Source organism: Plutella xylostella, chromosome 26 (genome assembly GCF_932276165.1).
Source record: "Plutella xylostella chromosome 26, ilPluXylo3.1, whole genome shotgun sequence".
Taxonomy (NCBI): Eukaryota; Metazoa; Arthropoda; class Insecta; order Lepidoptera; family Plutellidae; genus Plutella; species Plutella xylostella.
Window position 1 is genome coordinate 4645209 of NC_064006.1, and position 19113 is coordinate 4664321.

The following is a 19113-nucleotide window of genomic DNA, read 5'->3' on the forward strand; positions in this document are numbered from 1 at the left end:
ATGGAAAGTGCGTTAGGTAGGTAAAGTTCTTTACTGCTATTATATTTCCGTAATTTTATAATATTATACTTAAAGCTTACATTATACATACATAGAGTGTTATAGCTAAAACTAAACTGCAACTGGCTCCACCTCCTTCGATCTGGAAAGAATAAAATGCGTAAGAATTAATTTCAAAAATATTCTCAAAGGGTTAGTTATGTTACTTTGGCAACCCATGGTTCGGGTAAGGATCATTATGAGTCCGATTTAGACAGGGTTAATGTACAAGTCAGTTATCGGCGCCAGTGCCCGCACCTAGACTGACTTCCACTGTTTACATGGAGTCAGGCAGCTGAAAACTTCAGGAGCCGTTTCATGAGACGCTGTGATAACCGATGTGAATAGGCGAGATATGTAACCATGGGCTTTTCAGCTAATACAAAATGTCACTCTTATTTTTCAAGCTCTAATTTTTTGTTTGTGAGCACATCTATAGATGGCGCTGTAATGAGAATTATAATAATGATAATTGAGTCCAAATAATATCTGGCAACATTATTTTACTATTATGTAGTCTGAGCCTATCTGAAACCTAGTTAAACATTGTGAGATATGGCGTTTCGACTTTCTCCGTGTTCGGCATCATAAGGGTCACAGTGACAGTTAAATAAAGTCAATTTTTCTCTCCACCTTTAGTTTGCAAGGTGCGGGTGCCTATATAAATAGAGTGAGTCGCCCGCGCGCCTCAGTTGGTTTTTGATTTTTGAAGTGAACACTTCGGCAAAATGGCTCTATGTAGCCACGGTTCTCGTCGGCTTCGCTCCGACGGGGAAAAATATAATATTGAATTTGCGGAGTCCTCGCTACCGGGAGCTGTAGCGTGATGCGGACCAGGCGGCGCGGGGCCTGCCGGCTGCTGCGCACGCAGCCATTGCTGAGGATTTCGCAACGAAGGTTTGAGTTGATAAGCCGTGAGTAAAATGCTATTATTTACTGCTTTTAAAAGCTCAGCCACTGGTCATAATGCTCCGGCGCTTGGGGTTTTTGTCCCACGCAGTAGGGTCCGATTCAATAGTCGTGGTGATGATTGATCACATATTCCGGTCCTACTAGTGGCGCTTGAGCTAGATACTTACATTAATGACCGCTTTAAGTAAAGCATATGTTAATTTTATACAGGAAAAAATAATAAAAATATATTTTTCTACCCTCAATTTCTAATATTTTTAGAAAACAGTTGATAAAAACTTTGCTATTACAATAATGCACTTGATTATAGCTTATGTAAGGCTTTACAAAGAGGAGCTTTCCAGGACCGTCATAGGTTTTTTTACTGGAAGCACGTGGCTCCGAGTTTCAGTATGTTGGGACATTGTGGCATGTGCGGCGAGTAATGTGATCCGCCGGTACCTACCCGCTGAGGGTAGGCAGGCCGATTCGGTGAAATTGAAGTTTCGTGTAACCTGCACCCGGCCCTGTGCTCCCGCGCTGGCCGCCGTCTCGTGGCACCTGCATCGCAGCGTACACCCGGCCCTGCGCTCCTGCCCTGGCCACCGGTTCGTGCCACCTGCATCGCAGCATACACCCGGCCCTGTGCTCCTGCGCTGGCCGCCGTCTCGTGCCACCTGCATCGCAGCGTACACCCGGTCCTGGCCCTGGCCACCGGTTTGTGGTACCTGCATCGCTGAATAGACCCAGCCATGCACTCCTGCCCTGGCGGCTGTACACCCGGTCCTGGCCCTGGCCACCGTTTTGTGCCACCTGTTTGTGCTACCTGCATCGCTGCATAGACCCAGCCATGTACTCCTGCCCTGGCGGCTGTGTTGTCCCACCTGCATCGCTGCGCACACCTGGCACTCCTGTTCTGGTTGCCAGATCGAAACGCCCCCTGTCTGGGAAGAGATTTTATGCTCAGTGGAACCGCCTGCACTATTGCTAGCACGGTCATCATCATCATCAGCCATCATTATGAGTGACTTATTTAGAAGGTATCGAGTAACGTGCGCTATTCATCAGTGATTTTGGCATATGCAGACGAACGTTTACTGCCAAGGTTGGTCATGTTAGCCATACAAGGGCACACCAACGAAGCCTGAGTAACCACCTGCAGTCGCCGTAGCCGCATCGGCATGGATGACGACAAATCGGGTAACGTGCACCGCTTCTAAAAGTGTTATAGCACTTCAATTTGATGCCTCCGCTAAGGTAGGGTATTCTATTAAAGCAGCTTCCTTCTGAACTGCCCAAAGTGACCTGTAGACTGCTCCTGGGGATAGTTGTGCAATAATTTTTTTATTTCGATGTCTCTGCTGAAGAAACTATCTAATGCAGCTTTTGTTCTAAACTGCCTAAAGATAATTGGACTGCTCATGGGTATGGTGACGCACGGTAAGTACAGGAGCGTTACTCTATACTGATGAGAAACGAACGAACGAGAGCTGTCGTGCAATCGGCACGTTTAATACATACAAACAGATAGTGCGGCTCGCGTCGCAGTGCACTGAAAGTTCGTTTTTCGTCATATAAAGTGACTCCCCAGACACTATCTTAAGTGTCATGACACATCGGCAGATTCCAGCTTTGAGTCTTTTCTTTTCTCGGCTGTGAGCAAAGTGAATCCCACGGGCGAGTGTTCAACCTGAAAGCACTGAGCTAATTCCTGATTTCGTGAAAGTCGCTGTTGCTATACCATACCGCTTCACAAGTTACCGAATTTATTATGATCCTACTGTCGGGTGATCATGATCAGAGTGTCATCGCGGTTTCTGAGTAACACCATATAAGCTGTCTTCCTTAAGTCCCAGTGGATTGTGAGTGTGTGTCCGAGCTCTTTGTTGAAAAATGCGTGAACCTCCTACGCAGCAGCTGTCTACTAGTTGTGTATCGAATAAATCGAGTAACGGTGCTCTTGCACGAGACGACTACCTTTTGGTAAAATTATAACTTCCACTATTCTGGGAACATGCATATACCTACTGTGTACTGTGTATCACATCACGTGTAGCCGTAGCCCAACTCAATTTACTGGGCTAGATAATAAACAATGGCAGTCGTCATTAAATTTCTATGAATTTCGAAGGTCATCATTTGGAGCACAATTCAAAGGGTGAAAGTACCTATTCATGCCTAAACGGCTTCTCTAATGAAAATGTATTTTTAATTCGATTCTGGCGCAAACGTTTCATAACTATTTTTCAACACTGTATCTGCTGAAACTACTTAGACTGACTGGTTAAGATGCAGACGTGCCGTTTTCACAATTCCATTTTGAGTAATCTGTTTTATGGATCTTTCAGTTAGTTACGTAACTAGTTACTTACCAAGTAAAAAATTACTTGTGTCATGCTCGTACTCGCATCTCATTTAGGAGCTCTCTGGCCTCTAGCTGAAGGCTAGAACTGGTATATATATCTACTAAGCTAGTACAGAGTTATAACCGGGCAGCGGTGACGTGGTAGCTGCTTGATTTATTAGAGTTTGCGGAAAACTTTCTAAATAAGTAATAATTATTAGTCATAATATTAACTCTTCGCAGTTCTTTCAGAATGCAATACGGTCGCTGAAGTAGGTAACCTTCCTTAGCTGGACAACAACAACAAACCTTTTTGTTTTAAAGAGTGTCACAGTTATTCGCCTTTCCACTGTCATATCGATGTCCAAGGACTTTTTCTTGGGTATAGCTAACTACCTAAGTTTACCTATAGATAGCGCAAGCTATCTGCTGTTGGCGAACTGTCAGTTCTGATTGATAAGTCAGGCTCGAGGTGGCTCGTCCAACTGTCCATGTTCCCGCCACCATGATTGTTGCTTCCACAGCTTAGAGAGTCTATGTTGGCTGTCGTTGCATCAGGTCTGATCAGGTACAACTAACATCTTTACGTACCATCTTTATTTAATCGAGCTATTTTATTTTGTTTTATCTAGGTCGACTTAATGGTTTCAAAATCGAACCTACAACAATGTAAGTGGGTACCTACCTACGTACCTTTCAAGTTGCAACAAGGCGAAGCCTTAAGGTTTTGGCCGAGACGTGCCCTTAGTGTTGACGAACCTACCTAAAGGTGACCTTGTTAATGTTTTTCATATGAAGTACTGAACATTTTACTTATCCTGGTGGCATGACTGATCATTTACTTACCCAGTTAAGACATGTTAGTCGGGTTTCATTTATCAACTAATATAATTGTTATTGTTGTGTTAATCAATCTTTATTAATTGATGTCATCTACCAAGGAATGCTGCCAGAGCTCATAATATTCACACATGATGATACAGAATGATAGTAGCCCACAAAATCGGTGCAAAGGCTTATAAAATAACTTTCCTTCCTAGTAGGACTGCACAGGAACTCGTTAACCGCCGAGTTAGTTAGAATACAAAATTAGACTGTGTGTTACTTGTCAATCTAGAATATGAATATAGTTGCCTGCATCATGTTTTGAAAAACTGAATACTTAGTTATCCGCCAGTGTCACAGCCTTCATCTAATCTTTTCCAGTAGCTGATGAGGCTGAGATATTTAGTAAAATTATCTTCCCTTCAAGCACCACTCCTCGTTCCAAGGACTAGATGCCGCGCCAGGTGTTGCAGGCCGTGTCGTCGTACGGGGCTGACTGAGCAGGTCCACGAGGCTCCAGGGTCGGCTGCTGCATTTCTGAGGTCAGTCCAGAATTACATACCCTAGTCAGCATGTGCTGACCTGAGCCCCAGCGGCCTGGATCGATATTTTACACTTTACAGCTTTTAAATATTGTTGCAAAGTATTTCACTGGTTCCATCCATTCGGCTAGTGTATGTTAAAAATATTGCCTTGACAATAACAAGATTTTGATCAATAATTACTTATAAGTATTGCTTTCGAAGAGGCACTGTGTGTATCCATATGTATAAATACCTACCTATATGTATAGGTACATACCTTCCATAACTTTCTGAAAAGTCAGGAATAATAAGGAAGTACTTAAGTCTTATGTATACTTATACCTTTCTTTTTAGTATATCTATTACCTAGAAATCTATGCATTATAAATTTATAGATTCAAATATTTCTCTACTGATATACTCATCAGTAGCTTATGGGTCACAGTTGGTTTTCTCTCCACCATGCGATAATAAACACATCTCACAATGTTTAACTAGGTTTCAGATAGGCTCAGACTACATAATAGACGCATTTTTCCTGAAATAAAAATGACATATTATGTATCTAGCCTATCTGAAACCTAGTCATTTCTGCATGGTGATATTACAACTGAGGCGCGCGGGCGACTCACTCTATTTATATAGGCACCCGCACCTTGCAAACTAAAGGTGGAGAGAAAAATTGACTTTATTTAACTGTCACTGTGACCCTTATGATGCCGAACACGGAGAAAGTCGAAACGCCATATCTCACAATGTTTAACTAGGTTTCAGATAGGCTAGATACATAATATGTCATTTTTATTTCAGGAAAAATGCGTCTATTATTTATTTTTAATACTGGTAATTATTAAAACTCCGGCAATGGTACGTTTCTTTACAGTCAAAATATTACGTCAAATTCAACTGCTATAATAGTTATTAAATATTTTAGTATCTAGTCATTCACGAAAATTTTATAAAATAAAACATTACATATATATTTATATTACTAATACTGACATCAATATGTTTTAAAAATATAGAATTTGCATACTACAAAATATTTCAGTGTGTATATGTCATTCACGCAATGTGTGCATAATACGGAACGTTATTTGTTATTACGGCCGCCATAATACAAATAACTTTTTCGGATTTTTGTGATTTTATCGACAACTCTAGCTTTTTCGTGGACTCTGATTTGCCTCCTCACCTTCTGACCTTTGCGAGTACTATAATTGACCTTGATTTGCCTTTTGATTTGGATTTTGTACTATGGTGTCGAAACATAAGTGTTTTATTCCTGGTTGTGACCAGAATGAAAAACGTAAGTACCTATATTCACTAATTAATGTTCCGACTTTGGACGAGTGTTGTGTCTACCGTCGTAAAATTAAGTTTGATGTAATCTAGCTGAAGGATTGGTGCTTAGTGGCGGCTTATCAAGCTATGTACAACTCGGTTGCCAAAAGAATGGACCTGATACCGTATTCATAGCAACTCGGCGATACCGTAATGGATCGCGTTCGTAGTTCATCGACGCTCAAGCGAAACCAAGAGTAGAAACCAGTATCCCGCGCGGCATTAAACTATGAACTCCATATCATTGGTACAGGCCAGGATTTGAACCCACAGCCTCTCGATTGAGAGGACGAGGCCTTATCCATTACGCCACCACGGCTCTCCGTCATGCTGGTTAAATATAAATGTTTTTATTGCAGGTGAAACCACCAGTACCTTACATAGGTTCCCCAATCCTGATAAGGATGCTGGAAGATTCAGAAAATGGACCAATGCTATTGGTGGAATGTTGTGTGTGGAGTATTATAAAAAAAGAAATAAATGTCGAAAACCTTATCCTGATGTATTAATTTATCCCCGTTATTTTATTCACGTAGGTATTTAATAGATACAAATAGCTAGAAATAAATCAAAATACCTATGTATTACCATTAGTGCTATATATACATATATGAAATTTAGTTCCTGGGCACATCTACAGCTGGCGCTGATATCATCGTGTGACTGATAGCTCTATTCTCAGAATAATTAATGTACTCTGTGTATGTAACTATGATAAAACTTAACGTGCGCTCCGTTCTTCGCTGTACGTATCGTGTTTTCAAAAATGATGACGGTTTATAACTGTCAATAGTTTCACGGTAGTTTTTGCTAGAGACGCCACTTTGTATCGCAGAAATCACTTACTTGTCTTTCTTATTCAACATATCCTGTATCTCGTCAAAAGTCTTCCCCTTGGTCTCGGGCAGCAGTGTGACTGAGAACAGGAAGCCCACGCCGCAGCACGCCGCCAGGATCCAGAATGCAGTGTAGATGCCGTAGGACGACTCTACGTCGCGGAAGAATCTGGGGATTGGAGAGGAATAGGAGTGAGATTTTTAATGGTGATGGAAAAAGAGGGAGATTCCTTCAGAATAATCCCCTGAGTCACTCCTTTCGGCTCAATTCCGAAATTTTTACAACATTCTGTAAGTATAAATAAGCATTAATATGGCCTCAACTTTTAGCGCATGATTAAATTTAAACACCTGAGAATATCACGATAAGCAGAACTTAAGTTTACAAGAATCCAGCGCTTTAATTTGTCTGAATTGTTGTTGCGTAGGCTTGACTAAATCTGCGGGTACGAAACTTTGCAACGGGCGGAGCGACAGCGGGGCGGCGAGACGGCGATGTAATCAAATGCATTAACAACATAGCGTTGTGTTTCTCAGTACAAACAATATTAGTCTATGGTACAAACGGGCGACGGCGGAGTCACCCGCCACCGCCAGCCCCGCCGTCGTTCCGCCCGTGCGTCGCAAGTTTCGTACCCACAGACATAAGTTCATGCTTAGGTAGATTTACTCAAGTGATAAACTGAGAGTACAATACCTGGTCCACACGAAGCCGGCCAGCCAGCACATGAAGGAGCAGATCCCGCCGGCGAGGCACTTGGTCCGCGCGGGGAACATCTCCGCCACCAGGATCCACGGCACCGGGCCCACGCCTGGGAACAGGGACAAATAGCATTATACATGGTGTTGGGGTGGTATAGTAAGCCGAAAGCAGCGAATAGTTCGATGGCTGAAAGGGACGCTCAGAAACTTTTAGGGCCAACCCGTGACTCTTTACTATGGGAGCATATAGATATTTCATAAACCGTTGAACTAAAGTTGTTCAGAATGACTGTCAGAGTCAAACCTCTTTCGGCTTAGATAGGTACTATACCACCGCTATACAGTAAGGAAACTAAAATTCCTGAAAATATCCTACGGCTTACGCATTTCATTTCAGCAAATACGCGGTATAGTGGCTTCCCTGCCCGCTGAACTGACGACCTTAGACAGAATGGCTGGTAGTGTTTGGATGAGAAAGGCCGAGTAAAGAGTGTTGCGGTGCTCCTTGGGTAAGGCCTATGTTTAGATGTTGATATGAACCTGCTTAAGGGTCACTAATAAAATTACCCCTCGTATACCTGAGAAGGTGATGGTACTTACCCAATGTAAACAGCACCATATAAATGATGAGACACAGAAGTGGTATGAACGCGAAATGCGAGACGTCGATCTTATAATAGTTGTCCAGCAACGCGTAGAACCCTATGATCGTCTGGAAAAATAAAATAAACGTTAATTAGGTACTTATATACCAAAATGGAAAAATATAATGTCCATGAAAAGTGTGAAATAAATAAAAGTAACAGGTAACTAAGTTGTTTCTGGGATTGAAATGGTAATGGCAATTTGTGTTTGCTCATTCAGAACCGACCAGTAATCAACGCAATCTGTTTGTAGGTAATTGAATGCTAATAATAGTAACAACATAAAGTTAGTAAACAAAACTACTGGGATGAAAAAAACTTTAACTTACCAAAAATATCGTGAGACCAAGAGACGTTGTCCACATGAGGAGTTTCCTGCCAAGTCGGTCCACCACCAGTGGGGTCACACAACTTGTTACCACCTGAAATTTACACAAAATTATTATCATCATCAGCCTATGTCAACCCACTTCAGGGTATAGGCCTCCTCAATGTTATGCCAAGTCCCAGGGTCCTGTGCTACATAAATCATTAATATCTAATGAAATCAGCCACCATATCATTATTTACCATCAGGTTTTTAATGGCGAAAAATACATGCTGCAATTTATCCTTTACCTTCTTGAAACTGAACCACTTTCAATATGAGATAAAAATTATTCAGAAAGGCCACTAATAAATTATTATGTATGTATACTAATATATGATCAACATACCTGCACAACACCCATAATGATAGTTCCATCGGACGCCGTAATGTTGGTGCCAACTTTTCCCAGGAGCTCTTCCATGTAAAACAGCAGAACATCAATACCAGACAACTGAAGCAGCATCGCCAGAAACACACAAATGCCCAGAGCCTTGACGTTCCCCCGTGTTGCCCATAGATCGCTTATTCGAGGTTCCTCTTTGAATTCTCGAGCCACCATTGTTTTGAGTGCTTCCAACTCTTCCCTTACACTGTCTTCAGGGGTGCCGCGCAGTTTTTGCAGGATTTTTGAGGCCTCTTCTGTTTTTCCTAAAAACATGTTTTCACGGATTAGAATATTTATCGAACTTATGTTTGGCGCAACTATTTGTATATAATCATAATTCTGGGTTCGATTCCCGGGGCTTGGAAATGCCCAAAGATTGCAATAGGTCCCTCTACTATAACTATGAAAGTACCATAATACCTACCTACCGCCGAAAAGTGAGGCAGTTTTGCATGTTTACCTACTGTTCTATATATACGTAGCGTAACCAATAATTGTATAGGTACTAACCTTTCAAAACCAAGAAGAACGGCGTCTCAGGTATAAAACAAGTGAAGGGTATGTAGAACAGCGACAGCACCCCGCCGGCCCCGGTCAGGCCCCAGTAGTCGCTGAAGGGGCCGATGGCGTACGCGAGCAGGAAGCCCACGTTGATGAAGAGGAGGAATAGAGCACTTAGGGCTCCGCGGTTTTGGTCCTGAAAAGAAATTGGTTTCAGGGGTTTAATGCATTGTAAGGTGCCGGTCGGCGGTTTAGATTTGATGAAACAGGAATCATTTATGAGGTTTTCTTTCTCCAGGTGCGATTCACATCGACTGCGACCAGGGCGGCGGAAAAGCGGTCAGCACAAGGCTGACGATGACGACGACTTTCATTAGGTAGTTACGATTTCATAGGGTAGGTATTATTTATGTCGAACCTTGACTGACTTAGGACCTCCTAACCACTTAGTAGGTGGGTAGGGTAGAGGCCTAAAAATACTGGTGGATTTCTACTCTGCATATCACTAGGTTAAGCGAAAAATATATTGTAAAGTTTTGTAATTAAATAAATAAATGAATATGGAAGTATGCATCCACTGTCCATTCACCTTTACAAGATACCACGGCTTGCATGCAGTACCAGCTAATATAATAAGTAATAACTAAATGAGCATTTGTCTTACCTCAGCAATCTCCCCAATATAAATCGGCACCATGGCAAACATCATTCCCGTGGCGCATCCCCACATGACTCGCGCTGCGTAAAGCGTTTCCAGATTTGTGGCGACCAGAGCCAGTAGCCAGCCCAGGAGCAGAGGGATGTTGGAGCCCATGATGATGTAGCGGCGCCCCACGTGGCGGGAAAGCGGCACGGTGATTAGCGGACCTGGTACCAGGAGAGCATAGATGAGCAAGAGGTTTTAGGTATGGAGATTGAGATGTAGCTGCACTGATAGGTTCTGTGCCAATATTACGTAACAAAACGAAAGCGGTTTTCCAGTGACCATATCTTGGTATTAATGGGGAGGTCTGCTGCTACTAGAGCCAGTAGCCAGCCCAGGAGCAGAGGGATGTTGGAGCCCATGATGATGTAGCGGCGTATTTCCAAAACTTGTAGAACAAAAGTAGTATAGAATGACCTCCTCTCTCCCTTTCGGCTTAATATACCCTTTTTGTAACACCCTGTATAAGCTTCTCACTCTGCCTACTACCCACCTAACAATCCTCCCAGCACGAGCAGCGAGCCGACCCAGGACTCCTGCTGGCTGGTGGGCGGCTGCGGCAGCGGCGAGTGCGAACCCGCGCAGCGCCGGCAGCACGGGCGACGTCCAGCCCATCGACATACCCTCGTAGCTACTACAGGTACTTACTTACGCTTTACAACGGCTACGCTAGAATACACGCGATTTGGACTACCTACCTACTAGTCTTTGTTCTCTAGAAGGTAACGTATAGAAGATTAGAGTTTTCAAGTGGAGACGGCGAACCGGCAAACGTAGCTAATTACACCGTCAATCCGTTGGACCGAATACTTTGGACTCTTGGAAGAACCCTATGTGTACCAATGGAGGTGTATTGACTGACAATGACGCAGCAATTAACCCAGCTTCTCTCTCTACCTAGTACCCACCTAGCAGTCCTCCCAGCACGAGCAGCGAGCCGACCCAGGACTCCTGCTGGCTGGTGGGCGGCTGCGGCAGCGGAGAGTGCGGCCCGCGCAGCGCCGGCAGCACGGGCGACGTCCAGCCCATCGACATGCCGGTGCACAGGCTGCCGTAGCTCGCTGCAAGAAAGAGATGTAGCATGAGGGTCCGTTCATTTTGAGTTTATCACATTTTATAGTTTGAGGGTCCGTTCCTTTTCTAATTATAGAAGGGAAAAGGCACAGGGAAGGGGCACATGTAAAAGTTGATGATTTTGGTTGCAATAAACTCGATACATTCGGTTCTATTTCCTAAGTGATCAAAATCGTATGTACCTATCTGCTCTCCGAGAGCAAAAGTTGTTCCCGATCACCTTTTTTGCAACATTCTGTATATAGGTATGGTTGACCATTCGGTTGACCATGACCATATTTTGATTTCATATTTTTGATCAGGCATTTGGGATCATCACGACCCATTACGTCCCCACTGCTGGGGCACGGATCTCCTTCCAATGAAGGAAGGGTTTAGGCCTAGTCCACCACGTTGGCCAAGTGCGGGTTGGTGGACCCCAACACAAGCAAGCTTGTGCTGAGAGAGTTGTCGGGTAAGTGGGCAACCCGACTGTCAGATGTTTTCAAGCCGCCCGAAGGCCTCTGACTAGGCTTAACGACTGCTACCGAAGCAGCAACCGGGACCCACGGCTTAACGTGCCGTCCGAAGCACTTGGGATGCACACAGCAAAAGCAATAATCTATCTATAATATAAATAAAGCGTTCATTGCCATCCATAAATGTGTTAAAGAATGTGCTTGGCTACAGAACCTAGGTCACCTTGTTTTACTATGCAATAGAATAATTATTGTCGAATAGAATATTTATTAATTCTAGCAATTTTGCTTCTGACTAGGAGCTTAAAGCTTCACTTTCAAGTTTTGATTTTGTTATTCCCTGTTTTTAACCGACTTCGAAAAAATAGGAGGTTCTCAATTCGTGTGTCTGCATGTCCACCAATATTCGCCAGTTATGGACCGATTTTGATAATCCTTTACTGTTTCATTTTCAATATGTGATTTGTCCGCGATGCCATGACTATCCTGTGACCTTCAGTTGATGCAATCCTAGCAAAACTTGCGCGGAAACAATATAAATATTAATTCAATAAGATCACGACTTATTTAAACGAATAAGATCAATATCTGTGGGTAGGTAACTACTATGGATAATAAACGCACGTGAATTATGATCACGATGATATGGTGTTGGCTGGCTAGAACATAAAAAAAAATATCACTTCGGTTTAGCAGGGTCTTTTATGCATGCAATCGGTTCGTTTAATGAAACCAGATACCGAAATAGTCATAATTTACTAATTGACTTAATTGCGTAGGGTTTCTAGTTTCAGGACACTCAGAGATAGGATAATATTAAAAATGCATATGTATTGATATAGGGTACAATTTTATCAGTGAACAGGCAAGTGAAACTGGTAAGAAAGGATCCTATCTCTTCACTACAATAAAGTAGACCTACAAATTATATTAAATATCAATTAAAAGTCATAAGATCTTGAGTGATAAATATCATAAATACATAGTTAATAATATTGTTCCGTAAAAATACCGAAACATTTGAGTAAAACTCACCTAAAGAAGCTGCTAAATATTGGCGCCATTTCAACTTCAATTCACCCTTAAATTTTTCGAACATAACTAATCTCACCAAAAAGTTTGTTAACAACAATACAAACTTTTTACAGTAACAAAAAATATTGTATGTTTGTTTTTTTTATTAAACGCCTAGCTTAGATGCGTGGTCAATCTGCCATTGCGTTCAACAGTGCACTAAAGCAGCTTTGTCTCGCAAAACTAGTACATTCCCTTAGCATAAACCAGTAGGCAAGTACTTAACTCATTCTTTTTTTATTCTTACGTACCATAAGTACATTTAAAAAACAAATTGCTCTTAACGTGGATTAAGAAGTAAAAAAGTTAATTGACTGAATAATTTATTCAGTGACGTATGTAAACTGAAAAGTTAGCTAGATTAACTGTGTACCTAAATACTTAGGTCCATACAATTTCCGGAGTTATCTATTGGAATTGAATATTAAAAAGATACTTATACTTATTAAAAGTACTACTCTAGCTATAGCTAGCTACTTAGTAATAAAAATAGATAAAAGTGAAATATTTACATCAAATTGATGTACCAAATGAAGCTTGACTATGACCAAGTGAAATGAAACCTTGAAATAAAAACAATTAAGTTACTAATCGACCACTCTACTCGAGATTCTACCTTAACATCAAGTACATAAACTTCACAATTCTTTGAAGAGAATAAGCCCTTGAGTAAAGTACAAAATATAAATAAAATAAATAAAAGCCGTCGCTATTGGAAGGGAACTAGGTTGAGAATCCAGTTTTGCGGGCCAGAAAGGTTACTGGCTGTCAAGATCAAGAGCAAGGAACATTACTGCTGTTACATACCTCTTACGCTGAGAAACACAAAATTATTGGCTTATATCCAGTATTGTGATGCGTAGGATTAGCCACTCCATCCTCTAAGATAGTTCGTTGGATACGACTGATACGACCCATACAATAAGTCGATAGACAGAATCTATAGAATTTCATTATGGGATATCCCTAAAACTGCAATGCTCAAAACGTCTCTATAACTTGAAAGTTCCACAGTGAAACCTTAACATAGTAATATAATATTACTTACTGTCATCTCAGCGTTTCCAAGGCGATAGTGAGTCCCAAAATAGCATATTACATATACTTACGAGCTATTTAGGTTCTATAAACCTTTGAGCATGTAGTAATGAGAAACAGCCATTCATCAACTTAGTAACTACTAATACATAATTAGTACTTATAAGTACTTAGGCAACATTTATTGCATAGTTAAAAATAAAAATGAGAATGGTGTCCCTCTCTATTTTGCGTTGAGGGTTAAAAAAGGTTTTGTTTTAGCTACACTGCGAGGGGTTGACGCGTTTATCGAAACCTGAATCCAATTAGGTCTCCCCTCTAGAAGGATAAAAATATTATGGCGGGGATTTTCCCGCCAACGCTTCCTGACCGCGCCATTTTTCATTTTGATAGGGGATTTAAAAATTACTGTGTTCGATGTTGTTTTAGTTTTAAGTGAGTTTAATTATGCTTAGATAGAGTCATGTGATACATAGCTTATATTTTTCCTTAGGTATTTAGACAATCCAATTTAGGTATCGGTAAGTAACTCTTGTAACTTTACCAGTAAGAATACTTAAGTAGCAAGGTTCTTCGTAGCGTGTATATGGATGAATATACACGATGTGGTACCTAAGTACGTACCTAACATACCCCACGAACATGGTTTCTACTAGCTCTATGTATATCGTAGTTACTGCCGCTATCTATTACCGTAAATTCACCTCTGAGCTAGACAAACAAACCTCCGGCCTAATAGCTAGATCAATCTCGATTCTCGACTCATCTTTTTTTGTGATCGGTTCCAAAGCCGTATGTTTTCGAAAAAGAAACGATAGCGTTGTGGGAGCATTCACTAATTGATCGTTCGGCGTCCCGATTCGATACGCCGCATTCGTGAATCGAAAAAACATAATGCGTCCAATCGATTCTTACGGCTGTCGACAGTCGATCAGTCAGACCTCAGTCACTCGTTCACAGATGGCAGCACTATACATGGGAAACGAAATAGGCTATTGAAGCTCTGTAATCTGTGTAATTAGTTAGCAGGAGATGTAAACATGTGGTTGGGACGAGGTTGCGCTCTCAATTTGAATCTGGTGTTGTTGCTTAATTACATTTGGATGTGTATTAATTGTCGTGGGCTCGTCATCATGTCGTCGCTTTTTTTTCAAAACCAATACGAGTCTTAATTAAAATCACATTTCAGGATCTGAAAAAAAGTATGCAAACAGAAATACTACTTCTTTTGTTTTGACGTCTTGAAAGAGAGCTTTTGCATATTGCACCTTGACGAAAATAACTTTGAAAGCAATTCGGTAGTACCAATAAAGATTTGAATAATTACCCCAATTGATGTAGCCGCTCTTGCGCGCCGGGAATGTTAATAACCAATTTGTGTTTAACAAATCTGCTGCGGGAATTTTTATTTTTTCCTCAAAGACAAGTCGGAATTATAAACGACATCTTCCCTTCGCGACCGGCAGAAGGTTTCATAGAGTGGGGGCGCCACTGTTCAGATGAAAGACGGTTCCTCTAGCTATGGGCAGTTTTATACGTAGGGTGTAGGTACTTTATTTTGTTTTTTAAAACAAATTATGATAAAACGTGTCTAAAATAAATAATTGAAATAAAAACGGAGATAACATGATTTCATAAAGTTTTGCTCCGGTTTTCCGTTGATATGGGTACAAATAAGTGGATAAATGTCTTTAGTAACCGTGCAAGTGAGTAAGTGTCTATATACTCTGGGATAAGCACTTAGGATTCCTACAGGATACCTACTTTTATACAGGTATGTCCCAGATTAAAACATTCGACAGCGAATAAGCAGTCTAAAGTAGTCTCATCCATAAAATTGTTTACCCATTTCCCCGCTGTCAAGACACCACTTCTATCCACTAATTGAATGTTCTGAGAACAAATTAGAATTAATTTGTTCGTTCTGAAACGAGTTGGGATTGTTATTGCCTCCTTCAGCTCACTGCAGCTTTCAAACGAGACTGAATTAGATATTTCTGAACTTGTCGTCCTATCTTGTTTAATTTAATGTTTATTTATATTTGCATTGCACATCAATTCTGAATTAAATGACCAATTACAGACTAATATCATTTTCATTGTGCCTACTTAATTGTTGGATATTAACTGGTTATTATAATACTTATAACAGTTATAAGTACCTATCTATTTATTTGATTGTGCTTAAGTAGGCAGGCACCTAGTTACCTCGTATAATAGTAGGTAAGTACCTACCTTCATTAGTCTGATATACGTAATTAAGATGAATGATTAGTACTGTTATGCTTAATTATTATTTATCAAAGAATCTAATAAATTAATAAGTTGTTAATTTACCAAAAGGAATGGTAAGTAGGATTGGGACACCAATCTCAAAAATTGATAAGCACACGTTAATCTTATAATTTTATTATCGTCCTATGAACCTACTCTTAAACGTTTGCTTCTTGATATACTTACTTAAGTACTTACTTAATATGAATAGAATAGATCGATTTATTCTTTTTATTTTTATATCACGAAATAGATTAAGTATACATAGGTATTTACTACCCCGAAATAACCTCTCTACGACTGCTAGTGCTAGGTAGAACAGCAGGTAATTTGTCACACAATCGCAACCAGACGCGTGACAGGCCCAAATGATTTATTGCGCGCCACACAGACAAAGACTCCTCCAAATAGACCCCTCTGTAAAGCAAACACTCAATTTGGGAGTAATTAAGGAGGGAAACTAACCTCTATAATCTCCCCGCAAAAGTTGCATTTGCCGCCAAAAGTTACCGCGCTGTCAACGCGATAGGCTGCGTTCAGAATTTCAGAAACATTCCTGAGCTAATTGTATGTATCGCCCGCGCACCAAATACATTTATCAATTGTCGCCATCCCTAACAGAACATAATTAGTAGCCGACTATTTCTGGATCGCTTTGACGGCTTATTAAGATTTCAAATTGAACACAAATTAGGTGTCATGGCTAACTGATTTCTAACCTGTGATCCGCTTTCCTGTTAGTTTGCGTTCATTGAAAAATCTCGGCGTCGACAAGACGACGGGTTCATTTTCTGGGCATCAAAAAGCTATCTGTTAAAACGTAAATAATTAACCTGTCACGACGCGACGTCTACAGAGATCATAATTGGTACCATTGTATAATTATGTTTGTAGGTACTTAAATATGTATTTGTATATAGGTACATACACGGACTGAACTGAAAAATTCACGTATATTCAGGGTGGAATTTTGTAATGCCACCTGAAAGGTGACAATAACATTGTGGTCATGTATGGAAAATCGATATAACCTACCTAAATGTTATACATTAAAATAAATCAAATCGTTATTTTTGCAAACGTTGAGATGTTGCAGAAGTGGACGATAGCCTAAAGAAGGCAGATAGAATTTTAATTGCTCCAAGATGGCGGACGCATTTCTTTCGAATTAAAACTTTTAATTAATTTCTTCAGTTGATCGGATTGTAGGTCGTAGGGCTTCCGATTTTAAAACGGATATTGTTTTTTTACTGAAGAAGTTCCGGTACTGTTTATTAATTAATTCTGATAAGTTTGGAAAACATTAATTGGTAGGGAGCTGTTTGCAAATACCACCTACCAATAGACGCTTATTAAAAATTAAACGCATAAACTAAACAAATAGTCTGCTTGTAAAGTCAGATTAGGGTTCAATTATCAAATTTCTGTGTTCCAATAATAATGAGAAAATATTTCTGGTTAGACTAATTACTTAGGACGTATAATAATGAATACTTATAGGTAATTTAATAATTTAAGTAATTAATGTTTTTATGATATTTTGTGATTATGAAAAAAAAAAAAAAAAAAAAACACGCACTCACGCCTTGTACTAATGTACTCCCTTGCGGGGTAGGCAGAGGTGCAATGCAGCACCCACTTTTCGCCAGAGTGTTATGTTAGTCCCAATGTAATAGGGGGCGGGCCTATTGCCATTTTACGGGCACATCCAAGACCCGAGAACAAATATCTGTATTTAAACAAATATCTGCCCCAGCCGGGAATCGAACCCGGGACCATCGGCTCAGTAGTCAGGGTCACTAACCACTACGCCATTCGGTCGTCTTGATTATGACAATAGCTATAATATAATACAGCGTGCTCGGACGACGTAGCCCTAACGCAACGCACACATAACGCAATGTGTGGCACCACTCTATGGCTTTACCGTATCCGGAAGGCCTAGCACGGGATGCAAGATGCTCCGTCAAGACGTGACAAAAGTTCTTCATTGCCCTCGCCCTCGTGGCCGTGAGTGAGCGCGATTCAAAACAATGTCACGTCTTGTCATGCGCGTTTTACGCCCCGTGATAGCCCTGTAGCTCCTTCTTCTTACCCAGTGGGTGTGACAGCAGCCCACTGGGCGTGGACAGGCGTGCTCGGTCCACGCAGCGCTTACGCAACGTACCTACAACACAACGTATGACACCACTCTATTGATGCATTGTTCTGGGGAGTCACTCTATATGACAAAAAACGAGGGAATTTGGGTGCGCTACTGCGCCAGCCACGGCTCACTCGTTTTTCGTCAGTATAAAGTAACCCTCCTGCTCCTTCTTCTTCTTCTTACCCAGCGGGTGTGACAGCGGCACAATGCCGGCGACGGACGCTTCGTCACGCCCTAATGTGAGCGACGTGACGGTATGCCGGTCAGATTTTATTCTACTAAAGGGTTTTGTGGTATAGGGTGGTATTATTTTGCTGATACTAATTAAGTGTTTATCAGTGAAACAAGTATCTGCTCCGGTTGGGGATCGAACCCGGACGCTCTTACGCTGCATGATCTGTCGCAGAGATCAGAACTTTTATATGTGTATTGTGTACCGAATAAGTAATGAATAACCACTTCATTTTTTTATTTTATTCAGGTGTTGGTTTTACGTGTCATCTGGCTAATCCAATAGTTTGTGCTTTGCATGAAAATTTCACAAATCTTAATTTGAACAATCGTTACAAAGTAGGAATTGCAGACTTAGTTAGTGAACTATTCACCTGCAGTCATTTAATTCGACAGTAACCGACAGAATTTCAATTCAACAATCCATCCTGAATCGGATCACCCTGTAGCACAACAAATAAACCTAGAATTACTTTTTAAGTAGCCACACCGATCAGGCCTAAAGAGCTAAGATCGTGCGTGTCATCATGCCTTTAACGGGCTATCTAACTTTATACGTTAACTCTACTATATTGTAGAGCTCTTAATACATGCGTCGGAAGGGATATATGGCAACGAAAAATCAAAATTTTTGGTGTACGCTTCTGATTTGATTTACAGAGTAAATAGAAAGAGGCTTGACAGTAGCATGGGCCGGATAATTATACTGT

At 41.0% G+C, this 19113-nt stretch overlaps 1 protein-coding gene across 1 annotated transcript; it reads right to left on the reverse strand.

Moving 5' to 3' along the window:
• Window positions 1–17: 17 nt before the first annotated feature.
• LOC105397414 (facilitated trehalose transporter Tret1) lies at window positions 18–12835 on the reverse strand. The gene is made up of 10 exons (XM_038111445.2): window positions 12676–12835; window positions 11017–11169; window positions 10070–10272; window positions 9415–9601; window positions 8866–9167; window positions 8479–8571; window positions 8106–8217; window positions 7501–7615; window positions 6814–6972; window positions 18–142 (listed from the first exon to the last, which is right to left on the reverse strand). The coding sequence occupies exons 1-10, from the start codon at window positions 12737–12739 to the stop codon at window positions 112–114; spliced, it is 1419 nt and encodes a 472-aa protein (XP_037967373.2). The 5' UTR covers window positions 12740–12835; the 3' UTR covers window positions 18–111.
• Window positions 12836–19113: the final 6278 nt, after the last annotated feature.